At 40.4% G+C, this 13,204-nt stretch overlaps 1 protein-coding gene across 1 annotated transcript in view; it reads left to right on the top strand.

The window, feature by feature from the left end:
* The window catches only part of LOC120626822 (F-box only protein 9), a 40,374-nt gene that overhangs the window by 11,282 nt on the left and 15,888 nt on the right, over positions 1 to 13,204 (top strand). The window contains exons 7-9 of the mRNA XM_039894583.1: positions 1,304 to 1,498; positions 5,839 to 5,974; positions 7,026 to 7,136. Coding sequence (XP_039750517.1) covers positions 1,304 to 1,498; positions 5,839 to 5,974; positions 7,026 to 7,136 — 442 coding nt within the window. The remainder of the gene's footprint in view (positions 1 to 1,303; positions 1,499 to 5,838; positions 5,975 to 7,025; positions 7,137 to 13,204) is intronic.

Raw genomic sequence — 13,204 nt, 5'->3', positions numbered from 1 at the left:
TTCAGAAAGTCTGTAGAAAAAAATATTTTCACTAACTTTAAGGGGACAACTATAGGAAGAAATTTTAAATTACAGCATACAGATTCTCCTGCTTTACGCGGAGTATTGCAAATTAGGCTTAATTTCTATAATATATCACGGAAATTCCGAATTGAAAGACTTTTTGATGTTTTGATTACTTTTATTTTTTAACTATTACAAACGTAACACGTAACACTGTGAACCCCATTAACCCATTGCCATTAGTTTTTAATTTTTTAATAGACATCTTTATAAAAGCAAGGGTACCTATGCGGTAAAGAAGATACGCCATATGACCGACGTAGAAACTGCGAGACTGGTATATTTTAGTTACTTTCACAGCATTATGTCATATGGAATTTTACTTTGGGGTAATGCTGCTGATATTAGCACTATTTTCGTGCTGCAGAAGAGGGCTGTTCGTTCTATCTACAAAATGGGTCCGAGAGAGTCATTGAGAGATAAATTTAAAGATTTTAAAATAATGACAGTGTATAGTCAGTACATATTTGAAAATTTAATGTACGTTCATAAAAACATTTCTAAATTTAAGAAAAAATGTGACTGCAATAATTTAAACATTAGAAGTAAGAATAAACTTACAGTGCAATATACTAGGTTACATAAAATTCATAATTCGTTTAAAGGAAATTGCATACAATTCTACAATAAACTACCAATTGTCATCTTGGAGATGTCTCTTAAAAAGTTCAAAGTTTGTATTAAACGTAAGCTTATAGAAAAGTCCTATTATAGTATAAAGGACTACGTAAACGATAAAAAAGCTTGGGTGTAAATTATTGCTCTAACCAGGTTGCTCTTCTAATAATTTAAAATGACATTGTGAGATGGTGATAACAAAAAAAAAAAAAAAACACCCGGCTAAGTTTGTTGTGGGCTTCTTCTTAGACCAGGACGCGTTTGGAACCCTCGTAGCTTTAAGTTTACGAATGTGGTTATCGCCATCATCTCACTACCGTGTGGTTCTTATGTACGCATCAAAAGTGCCACCTGTGGGCCTACTTGAATAAAGATATTTTTGACTTTGACTTTTTGACTTTGACTTTGGTCTGGCACCTAGCTACCATAGATCATACACCTATGTAAAGTGAGCATTGACTTTCAACAATCCAATCCAATATCCAAGGAAAGCAAACGAGTCTCACGGAATTTATGGATAATAAGCGCGGGCGAAGATTGCGGGCATCACGTCGTTTTCTATCGTATTAAAATTATTATTTATGCAAACGATTCGGATTGGGTTTTGTTTCATTGCGGCCAGGACTTGGGGCTTGGAGTGCGGCACGCCCCGCGCCAACGGCTACGTGAACTGGCGGCACATGTACGTGGACCGCGCGCGGCTCAACCTCAACGGCTGCTACATCAGCAAGACCACGTACCTGCGCCACGGGGAGAACAGCTTCCAGGACCACTTCTACCGGCCTTGGTACCTCATCGACTACTACCGCTATCTGAGGTAACGAATATCTATGTGTTACATTTGCCACCAACTCAAAAATGTTGTCGAAAATAGTTATTGCTTACTGTTAGTAATTGTTAAACAAAGTCTGTTTTTAATTAATGTCATTTAATGTCCGAGTACAGTTATCACTTACAGGTATACACAACATTGAAGTAAGTCCGGTTAGAAATAATTAAATTAAGTCAAAAACAAAAATAGTAAGATTAAACAAATGAAAATAATGATTAAAATTAAAATAAAAAAAAAAAAATTTTAAACAATTAAGAAAAAGAATTTGAAAAATATTACTCTAAGTATAATTTCGCCTTAAAGCTAAATAAAGTGTCGTGAAAAATGTCAATGTCAGGGTTTTTTAAGTTGTTAAAAAGATTAGTCATTCGGTTAATAGGTGAGAATTGTCCTAGGTTAGTATTGGAAAATTTAGGAGCGAAGGTTTTTGACTCTGGGTATCGCGGAATACGACGGGGAACATTGATACTTATCTGATAAAGCAGGTCAGGGGCATCCAAAGTATTACGAACAATTTTATAGAGAGTCAAGAGGTCAGTCACTTGCCTACGTTTTTCCAGGGAATGGATTTTAAAGTGAGTTAGGTGAGCGTCGTAATCAGCTCTGTAGGGACAGGATTTGTCTTTAAAGGCCAGGTACCTCGTAAAGGAACGTTGAACGCGCTCTATTCTTTCAACATATGTTTTGTAGTGCGGGTTCCATGCCGGGGCCGCATATTCGAGAATGCTACGCACTAGCGCACTGTAAATTCCGGAGATACACTCAGTTCTTTTAAAGTCGGCGGTATTGCGCTTGATAAAACCTAGCAGTTTCCAAGCTTTACAGACAATGTAATCTATATGATTTTTAAAAGTGAGCTTACTGTCCATTATAATACCAAGATCTTTAATAACTGAGACTTCTTCAAGCTCTTGGTTATGGATGTAGTACTTCGTATCTATTATGTGTTTTTTTACGGGTAAATTTGATGTGTGCACATTTTGAGGCATTTAATAACATTTTATTTTTAGTACACCATTCGTAAATGGAATTAAGGTCTTCTTGGAGTAAACGACTATCTTCAATATTCTTAATCACACGGAATATCTTAAGATCATCGGCAAAAATAGAGCACTCGCTATGCTGAACACTAAGTGTGATATCGTTAATAAAGAGCAAGAACAGGATAGGCCCAAGATGGGAACCTTGGGGAACTCCTGAGGTGGCAGTGTAGGGATCGGAAGTGTAGCCTTTCAGAGTTACTCTTATAGATCTGTTTATGAGGTAAGATTTTAGCCACGACAGCAATGGATCGTGAATTCCATAAGCCCCTAGCTTTAAAATTAAGATATGATGGTCGACCTTGTCGAAAGCGCTACTGAAGTCAGTGTATATTGAATCGACTTGTTGCTTGTTGTCAATGCTCTTACATAAATCAGATACATAGCTCACTAGGTTAGAGACTGTGGAACGGTTGCGACAGAATCCGTGCTGCGACACTGATAAGATATTGTTTGAGTGAAGGGACAGAATGGGACATATAAGTTTTTCAAAGACTTTCGAAAATACGTTTAACACCGATATAGGTCGGTAATTGCGAACGTTGTTTTTAGCTCCTTTCTTAAAGATGGGCAAGATATTTGCAGCCTTCCACGTATCAGGGAAAGTTGATGTTTCCAAAGAATTATTTAAAATGAATTTGAGTGGTAAGCTTAGATATTTCCGGCATTTTTTAATGAAAATTGGGGGTATACCGTCTGGTCCGGCACCTTTGCTGGGATCTAGTGACTTAAGCACTTTGCATATATCATGTTCACTTATAAAGATCCAAGAAAGTGATTTTTGTGTAAAGGAGTCCACATAGTTATGGTTGGGTATCCGATTGTAAGTTGGAGCATCAGTAAACAAGGACGAGAATTGTTCTGCAAAAAGGTTGCTAATTTCATTGCCAGAATTTGCTGTTATATTGCCAAGTGACATTTGGGAAGGGATTTGGGTAGTTGCATCCTTTCGCTGTTTTACGTAAGACCAAAATTTTCTAGGTGCATTTGAGATAGCCTGTTCTGTACCCATGATATAGTGAGAGTAGCATTTTTTCATTAATGAATCGACCCGGTTCTTAGCTAATGTAAGTTCGAGTTCATCTCTTGGATTACTGTAAATTTTAAGTTTTCGTCTTATTTTTTCTTTCTCAGATATGAGCTTTAACAAATTAGGTGTGAACCAAACAGGATGTATACGGTTTTTCGGTCTTGATTTAGGGATAGTTGAATTAATTATTTTATTGAGGATGAGATAAAATTTTTGAACCATGACGTTGACATCTTCACAGTTTACAAGTTCATAATCCCAATCGACTCGTCTCAGTTCTGAAAGAACAGTGCTATAGTTCGCTTTTTGAAAACAATACCTAATGACTGGTTTACTTATTAAGACCGTGTTATCAATTTCTGTAATTTCTATGTCTAACACCGGATGGTGCGGGTCCAATTTTCTTAATAGATCAAGGGAATTAGTTACTTTAATGTTTTCGAAGTTAGCTAACACCAAGTCTAAGACACGTCCATTGTGATTTTCTATGCTGTTGCATTGAACGAGATTATTCAACGAGAGAAAGTCAACCAAGGAGAAGCCTAATCATTACTATAGTTCGAAGGCAAACAACGCGTAGTGCTATTATCGTTTCTTGTCCAGTTGATGGAGCCCAAGTTAAAGTCACCCAGAATTAAAACTTCTCCCCGGTATGACTGCATAATGGAGCTGATATTGTCCAGAACCGCATACAAGGTGTTAACGGATACCGGTGGCGGTAAGTACAGGACGCAGACCAATAAATTTTTTGATACCCCGTTGTTGACGTACTTTATATTAATTCAGAGGTCGAATCTATCAGATACAGCAACCAAAACACCTCCACCTGATTTATGTGATAGCGAGGTTGAATGACGGTCTCTTCTGTGAATGTTGTAACGGTTGGAAAATAACTCGCCGTCAACGACGGATTGGTCTAACCAAGTTTCTGTCGCCACTATCATGTCGTAGTTTGATTGTAGTGACGCCAAGCGTATGTCGTTCAGTTTTGTGTTCATTCCACGGAAGTTTTGATAATAAATATCAAACATCTTGGTACTTAGTTTCAATATTACAGGTCTCGTGTGACAATAGTGTAAAATAGTTAAAGATTTTTAAGGGTTTCATAACACTTTATTTGTTTAGCTGGCGACTGGTCATTTTTCCTGATGAATATACGCCCGTTCCTTATCCACACGTACCGAATACCCCTTTCCTTTGCTACGGTTCTGGTACAAGCATGCAGGGCTTTGTAGTATGGAGAAAGGTGTTCCGAAACATAGATGAATGATTTGTTGACGCTGTAGCCCAGGTGACTTGAATTTAAGCGATCGCTTGATTTGTTTTTGTTGAATTTCGATACCGCTGCAATAATAGAGTCCCTAACTCTAGTTTTCGGAGCTTTACTACAACGGTGCGTGGTCTTTTACTTGCGTCGTCTAGTTTACGGACTCTCGTACACGCAATAATATCAGATTCCTGAATAGGTAAGGAGATGGTAACGCCAAGTTGGTTCAAAACAGAGTAAAGGTTCTCGGATTTGTTTTCTGGGATGCCATTGATTTCCAGGTTATTTTCACGGGAATGTTGTTCCAGTAGAATTAATCTCGTAGATAAAGATTCAAGGCTTTTGTTCAAATTCGTGTTCTCCAGGGTTAAATTTTATATTTTTTCTTCAGAGTCTTTAATATTTGTCTGGATTCGATCATACTCGGAAGTAAGAAATTCTACAGATTCCTTTAAGTCATTTAGTTTCTTCAATTCGGATTTAATTTGATCAAATTCACGAGAAAAAAAAGAATCAATTGCGGCTTTAACTGAGTTTTTTACTGCGGACTGGATTTCAAATTTGATAGCATTCATTATGCTAGGATCTATGGCTGAGGATAGTATTGGTGACACTTCTTTTGTTTTTTTACGCCGTGTTATGTTACTGGTATCAGTTTCGGCTGGAGAAATGTTCGGATGTGCGGGAGCTATATTAGTTGGCCGTGGTATAAAAAGAGTGGACTGAACTTATCCTAGTGGCTAAGGCATTGGCTTTCGTTTCGTGGAAACCGTGTTCGAGCCCCGGCACGCACCACTGACTTTTCGGAGTTGTGTGCGTTTTTTTTGCCAAACTGTGAGAGAAAACATAATGGGCCAGTGTGGTAGACTACGAACCCTGAACACTTCTCATTCGGAAAGGAAGAAGCCCTGTAGTGGGCCGGTAGTGGGTCGATAATGATGTTATAAAAAGAAATAGGCACTCATGTTGCATGTGTCCTAATTCGTAGGTTCTTCCCCGAGGGGCTGGTGCTGATGTGGACCACCGCCGAGGAGCCGGCTGCGTGCGTGGGCCACCTCAAGTACCGCGAGACGAAAAACAGCCTCGGCATCATGTCGGGCCACTACCGCCTCGTCGGGGACACGGTGAGATACCAACGTTCCACTTTTACTGAATTTTTTTTTTGTCAACTATTCTGATATTAACCTCGTACGTTTTGGACTCTCTTCTGTTCTATATTTTTTCCTTTTATGCCTTTGATTGGACCAAATGCGAAGTTTTTGGTTCGAAGGCCACCAAATTGAACTCTAGTTTATATATCTGTAACTACTTTTTTCATTGGTGTACAATAAAAGTGTATTCATTAATTCATCCATTCACTCTCTCAAGCTAAGAGTTGAAATGCAAAAGCCATTTTGGACCCTTGAGACTACCGGCTTGCGCCACGGGTAGTGTTAAAGGTATGATTTAATATGTGACAGCCTATTAAACTTATTTATTGTGCAAGATATTCCTGGAAAAGAAGGTAAAAACACATTAATATTCTTTTTCTTTATTATTTTATTATTAAGTACACAAGAAAGTCGCTCCCGCTGTTTGTACGCTTGTATCGTTTAAACTACGAAATGGATTTTAATGAAGCAATAGATTGAGTGACTCCAGAGGAAGGGTTATATGTGGAGTACATGCATATTATCTTATTATTTTATTTTTCTTTAATTGGAAAACCAACAATTGTAGATTCTAAATAGTTAGCAAATTGGTTGACTTAAAACTAATAACAGGTTTCCACAGATAAGTCTTATATAAAAAATGGTTCCTGATAGAACCCAGCAAAAACGCAGCAAACTATAACTAAGTATTCATTTTACCTAGCATGCAACAGTTTATTTACTAAGTTGCGACGTACACATATTACCATAAAATAAGTCAATTTCAATATGGTAAAGACAAGCCAATCCATAGATTTGTGATGAGATCTGTTGTCGCTGTCATGAACTCGACAAGTTGACGAATTTAGTTATCGCCATCAACTCACTTTTATGTCTGTATGTATACGTAATATTTGACTTTTACTTTGACACGCAAAGAAAAGGTAGGTATGTGGTGTTGCCACATACCTACTGAAATGGACTCCATGCCGGATTCCATTAATCACTCTCTTAATGTCAAATAAAAATGCTCGCTCGTGCGCAGGTGGTGATCTTCATCAAGAAGCCGTGCAGCGAGAAGACGCCCGCCAGCAACACAAGGTTCCGCGCGCGCCGCAAGGAGGCGGCTGAGCCGCACGAGCAGGTCTTCCAGCTGGTGAGTACACGCCCCTTCAGTCGCCACGCCCCCTCTGTCGTCACTTTTTTATCGCTATGAACTGTAAGATTAACAATCCAATTACCAGAAACGGACATAAATTAGTGTTATCTGCATACATTTAATGAATTCCTCAATGACAAGGTAGATTGGAAGCAGCCAGCCTCGCTCTCATCTCCCGCAAGATAGAAAAATGATTTTAAATGTTGATGTTGGAAAAGAGCAACTACTGAGTTTCTTGCCGGCTCTTCTCGGTAGAATCTGCTTTCCGAACCGGTGGTAGAGTCACTACAAACATACATACTTGACGTTTCAAAAGTCCTTATAATGTAGGCCTACCTGAAATAAATGATTTTGAATTTTGAATTTGAATTTGAAATCAAAAGGGATATGATCAGTGGCGTGCATTTCATGTATAAACGAATGCACTGCCTACCCTAAAAATAACATACAACTTATATCAATCAATCAATCCTAACCGTATTCGGTCACAGCGACTGTTTCAGATTCCGGCTGAGAGCGCCGCTGGTGAGCCCTTAGATGACTCGCATAACCTGATTTTGTGCTAAACGTGCGGCTGCATTCGCTACACGTCAACACACCGGCAATGTAGTTATATGATAAGGCCGCTGGTTGTCGGGCCTTTAGCTCATCGCGTTTAGCATCAAGCGCCTTAAGTCGCCTCCACTCAAACTTCGTCACGTTCGTGTTTACTAAGCGCCGCCAATGTGAGCGGTCTTTTGTAAAGGTCTCCCAACTTGCCGGAACTATGGAACATTGCTTCATATGACGCTTCAGCACATCTTTGTACCGCAGAAGCTGGCCGCCTTGTTTCCGCTTGCCATCTTGCAGTTCAGAGTAGAAGATGCGCTTTGCAACTCTTTCGTCAGACATCCGTGAGACATGCCCACACCACCGTAGCTGCCGCCTCATCAAGTATGCCTCGATACCCCAGACATTTGCTCGCCTTAATATTTCTGTATTGCGAACACGATCCGACCAGTGAATATTCATTATATCTCGAAGACATCTGATGTGAAATCTGTCCAGAGTGTGGATGTGTTTACGGTAAAGACACCAGGTCTCAGAGCCATACAAGAGATTTGGATGCACCACTGCCATGTAGACGCTCACCTTGGTAGATAGTTTTATGTCATGTGAACGGAACACCTTGTCTCTCAGCTTGCCAAAAGCTGCAGCAGCTGCTCCTATTCTGCAATTTATCTCACTGTCAAGGTGGCTCCTAGATGTTATCACGCTTCCCAGATACTTGAACTTCTGCACTTGCCCAAGTGACTCGTCCTCTAATTTTATGGCCATTGGCTCATCAATAGATGTATCTAATGCCATTACTTCTGTCTTCGTCACATTAATCTTAAGACCAAACCTGCGACAAGACACATCAAGACTAGTCATTAGGTGTTGCAGACCATCCGGGGATTCCGCTACAAGACACAAATCATCAGCGTACATTATTTCGGTTATTATGTCGTAAGACACTTTGGTATACGCTCTTAGTCTAGATAGGTTGAAAACACCGCCATCGGTTCGAAAGCGAATTCGAATGCCTTCATTAGAAGTTTGCAGGGCTTCTCTTACTACAATTGAGAAGTACAGGGCAAAAAGAGTCGGCGCAAGCACGCAACCTTGCTTAACACCACAGCTGACATTGAAAAATTCTGATTGCTCACCCTGCATCTTTATACAACATTGCATGTTATCATGTAAAAGCCGTATCAATCTCACAAACTTCTCTGTGCAACCAATTTTCGCTAATACTACCCACAAAGCTTCCCTCGGTACGCTATCAAAAGCTTTTTCCAAATCAACAAAGCATAGGAATAATTGCTGACCCTGCTCTCTGCTTTTTTCTTGAAGCTGGCGTACAGAAAAGATAGCTTCACATGTGCCTCGGTTTGGCCGGAAACCAAATTGTGTCTCGGGCAGTAATTTTTCCGATAGCGGCAGTAAACGGTTCATGAGAATTCGCGCAAAGACTTTTCCTGGAGATGCTAGTAATGATATTCCCCTGTATGAATTGCAGTTCGAGCGATCGCCTTTATTTTTATATAGCGAGCAAATGCATGAAATCTGAAACTCAGCTGGGATACGTTCTTCGCTCCACATGCGTATGAAAAGTTTCCAGACCGCTTTATGTAGCTCGTCTCCACCACATTTTAGTAGCTCTCCAGGAAGATTGTCAATGCCGACCGCTTTATTATTGCGTTGCTGCTGTATTGCAATAGAGACCTCACTCAGTGACAGTGGCTCGTCTAGCTCCCATTCAGTAGGTAGTGCCATTATCGTGCCGATGTATTGTAGATCCACGGGTCGGTCGACGTTGAGCAAGTTGTTATAATGCTCACACCAACGTTTAAGGAGGTCGCTCTTGTTAGCAATTAGCTGCGTACCATCAAGTGATTTAATTGGAACCTTGGAACGTATCGACGAGCCAGTTAACTTGCGAACCTCCTCATAAAACTCTCCACTCTGATGGGTGTCTGAGAGCCACTGTATGTGGTCAGCTTTATTTTTCCACCATTTATCCTTCGTTTCTCGCACTAGCTTCCGGAGTTCTACATTGCTATGTTTCACTTCTTCAACCTGTTTATCTTGATGCAGTCGTAAAACAGCTCTGTGTTTGGCAATCGCCTCAGTGAGAGCTTGATTGTTTTCGTCATACCAATCATCACTCTTATGAGATTTGGAGCCCAATATCTGAGATGTGGTATTAGCTAGCTCCAATGACAGAGTTGACCATTTCTCAAGCAGATCGCCGTCTTCTAGTTCTATTGCTCGAACCATATCGCCAACTGCTTGAACATAAGCTTCCCTAGTCGATTCTTCTTGCAGACGTCTAACGTTTAACGACTGATGTTTGGTCCCATGAGAACGGCGACGAGGATAAAGATGGAGCTTCAACTTACTAATTACAAGTCGGTGGTCACTCCAACAGTGTGCACCCCGCATAACACGGGTAACTTGGACCTGAGAAACATCTCTTTGCCTCACTATGGCAAAATCAATTAAGTGCCAATGTTTCGATCTTGGGTGCATCCAGGTGGTCTTATATTTTGCTGGAAGTCTAAACATGGTGTTAGTGATCGCCAGATTAAATTGGGCACATAGAGACAGTAACAGTTGGCCGTTACTATTCATGTTTCCAACTCCATGTCTTCCTAGGACATTTGGCCAAGCTTCGAAATCACGCCCGACTCTGGCGTTAAAGTCACCCATCAAGAGTATCTGTTCTTTAGGACGAATTCTAGATAGAGTCTGCGTAACCTCTTCATAAAACTTGTCCTTAATATCCTCACTCTTGTCCATCGTTGGTGCATAAACACTTATGAGGTTTAAAAAGTTGTCATTGGCCAAGTGCAATCGTAGTGATGTTACGCGGTCCGAAATGTGAATAGGACATTCTTCCATTCTACTTACAATATTGTTTTTAATCGCGAAACCAACACCTGATCTTCTAGGCTCCGCCGCTGAATTTCCTTTCCAATAGAAGGTATACCCTCCTCCATTTTCCGTCAATTCACCTTCGTCAGCTAAATGTGTTTCGCTGAGAGCAACAATAGCCGTTTTGCGCTCAGGACACAAGCTGGTCTCTCGATCAAGGAGGGTGCGCACGTTCCACGCACCAAGTATTACTGTATGATATTTAATTTTGTTATTTACGTTCTTTTTGCTCTTTCGACCGCGACTTATATGATGCAGAGGCAGCCACGGTTACTTCCTCTGTATTTGAATAGGTTAAGCTTTTTTTAGGACACCTTTTCTAGTCCTTTCCCCGGCTATGCGAGGGAAGCAGTGCCTCCCTAAATAGGGCTGCTTCGTCACTCAGGGTGCTGCCGAATCCATACTGTTAACCTAGTGCAGTGCAAAAGCGACCACTCTCCCTGAGCCGCTTGTGTGCAGGCATCAGACAAAACCCAGTTGGCATCACAACCAGACCTCTCTACTTCTGCCTATCGCCACAAGTCTTTCTCTTCTCGGAATCCATTAAACAGAAACAGTCATTTGCGCAGGATATATTTTGGTGCATAAATTTTCGCGCAGAAACAGATGCACCCTCTCGTCCTCGCCTCTCTGTACCTGATGGAACGGGGGACCGCTACAATCAGAGAGAGGCTTGGATGCTGTGTCTGGCCGGCGCTCTCTTTGACCTCTAACGCCGCCCTAAGCCTTCCACCAGGCCTCGCTAACCCGCCGATTCCGCCAATCCCTGTGCTTATCAGCGTGGGTTGCCTTCCTCGCCGAGTTAGACTCTGTACACGTTGCGGGAGGTGACCGCTTGCAACCTGCACACGTAAGTGCACAGATCCCCTCTACCAGGTTTGGCCCACGTGCCGTCGTGGTTTACCGGGGTGTGGCCGCTGCGTGCACTGCTGCTACTTGGAGCCACTGGTGAGAGATTGCGAAATGTCGGGGTGTTTTAATTTTACATTCTGCACCTTTAAATGAAGGTCGGCTTGCAGAAAGTTGACGCCGACATAACACTACACCACAACTTATATAGAAGATATACTTATGGTGGTGGTAATTCCTTCTTTCTTCGCAAAACTAGAAAATAAAGAATAATTTTTATTGTGAAACATCTATAGGCGTGGGTGAAATTGATTGTTGGCGTGGCGTAACATGTGTTGTAGTTGTCGCGATTTCAACCAAATTTTAAATTTTGAAATATATTTTTTAAATATTTTATTGTGTTTTTAACAAAAAATTAAGTAACAGTCATTGTTTATGGAACAAATATATAATTCTTTATCTTTTTAGTACGCTATATCTGATTGCCGTCGTAATTTGTTATTTCATGAATATCTATATATATAAAAGAAAGTCGTGTTAGTTACTTCACTTATAACTCAAGAACGGCTGAACCGATTTAGCTGAAAATTGGCAGGGAGGTAGTTTAGAGCCAGGAGAAGGACATAGGATACTTTTTATCCCGTTCGACATCATTCCCGTGTGACTTGACATGTAACGTCAGTCACTATAAAACGTGGTATAACAAAAAAGAATCAGACTTGGAATAACAAAATTGACGTATAATGACAGCTATGTAATGACGTATGGATGACTATTTGATATTTGTAAGAAATCAATAATATAACTATTTCTATTAAATAAATAATTAACATTATTGCCCAATTGCCCATTCGTATAAACAGTGAAGTGAACTATAAAACTCGGTATGGTTAAAAATTTAAGTTTTTAGGTGAAGTGAAGTTTAATTAATAATGCCGCGACCAAGACGATCGAATCTTTCCCGACAAAGCCGTGATGCAAGAAGAATACGAAATACTGCAAATGAAAGGACTGAAGAAGAACAAGAAATTGCACGTGAACAGCGCCGCGATAGTATGGCTCGACTTCGTGCTTCTCAATCACGAGAGCAAAGTGAAGCAGCCCGTGAAACAGCTCGGTTGGCAATGCAGAATCGTCGAGCGAACAACAGAGGTCAACAAATAGATAATTTGCGACGCAGAACAAGATATTTATCAAGTGCTGATTTGAATCGAGCAGCGTTTCAATACGATTGCAGCAATGATTACAGCTTGCATCCTAGCGTTTGCATTGGGCAAATGGACGTAGTTTGCGAGTATTGTGGTGCATTAAAGTTTTCCGGAGAAACGCCTGGATTATGCTGCCTTAATGGTAAAGTGAAATTGCCATTGTTGACTCCGCCACCTGAGCCATTGTATTCATTGCTTTGTGGCGAAACACAAGAATCACGCCACTTTCTTGCAAATACTCAAAAATACAATGGTTGTTTCCAGATGACGTCATTTGGGGCAGATATTATCGAAGAACGGGGATTTAATCCGACATTTAAGGTATTTATTTTTGTACTTATATAGAATGTAGTTAAAGAATAACTTACTTTATCTATTGGTACCTATGTAGTATATTTGCTAATTCTGAACTCTACTCTCCCACCGAAAAAAGTGTTTATAACCCAGTTAATACTGTCTGGTTTTTATTTTGTAGATACAAGGACAGATTCATCATCGAATTGGATCATTACTACCTTTCGAAGATACACAGAATAAATTTTTACAAAT

Source organism: Pararge aegeria, chromosome 10 (genome assembly GCF_905163445.1).
Source record: "Pararge aegeria chromosome 10, ilParAegt1.1, whole genome shotgun sequence".
NCBI lineage: Eukaryota > Metazoa > Arthropoda > Insecta > Lepidoptera > Nymphalidae > Pararge > Pararge aegeria.
The sequence above is the reverse complement of the archived record's forward strand: the minus strand, read 5'-3'. Positions and strand labels throughout refer to the sequence as shown.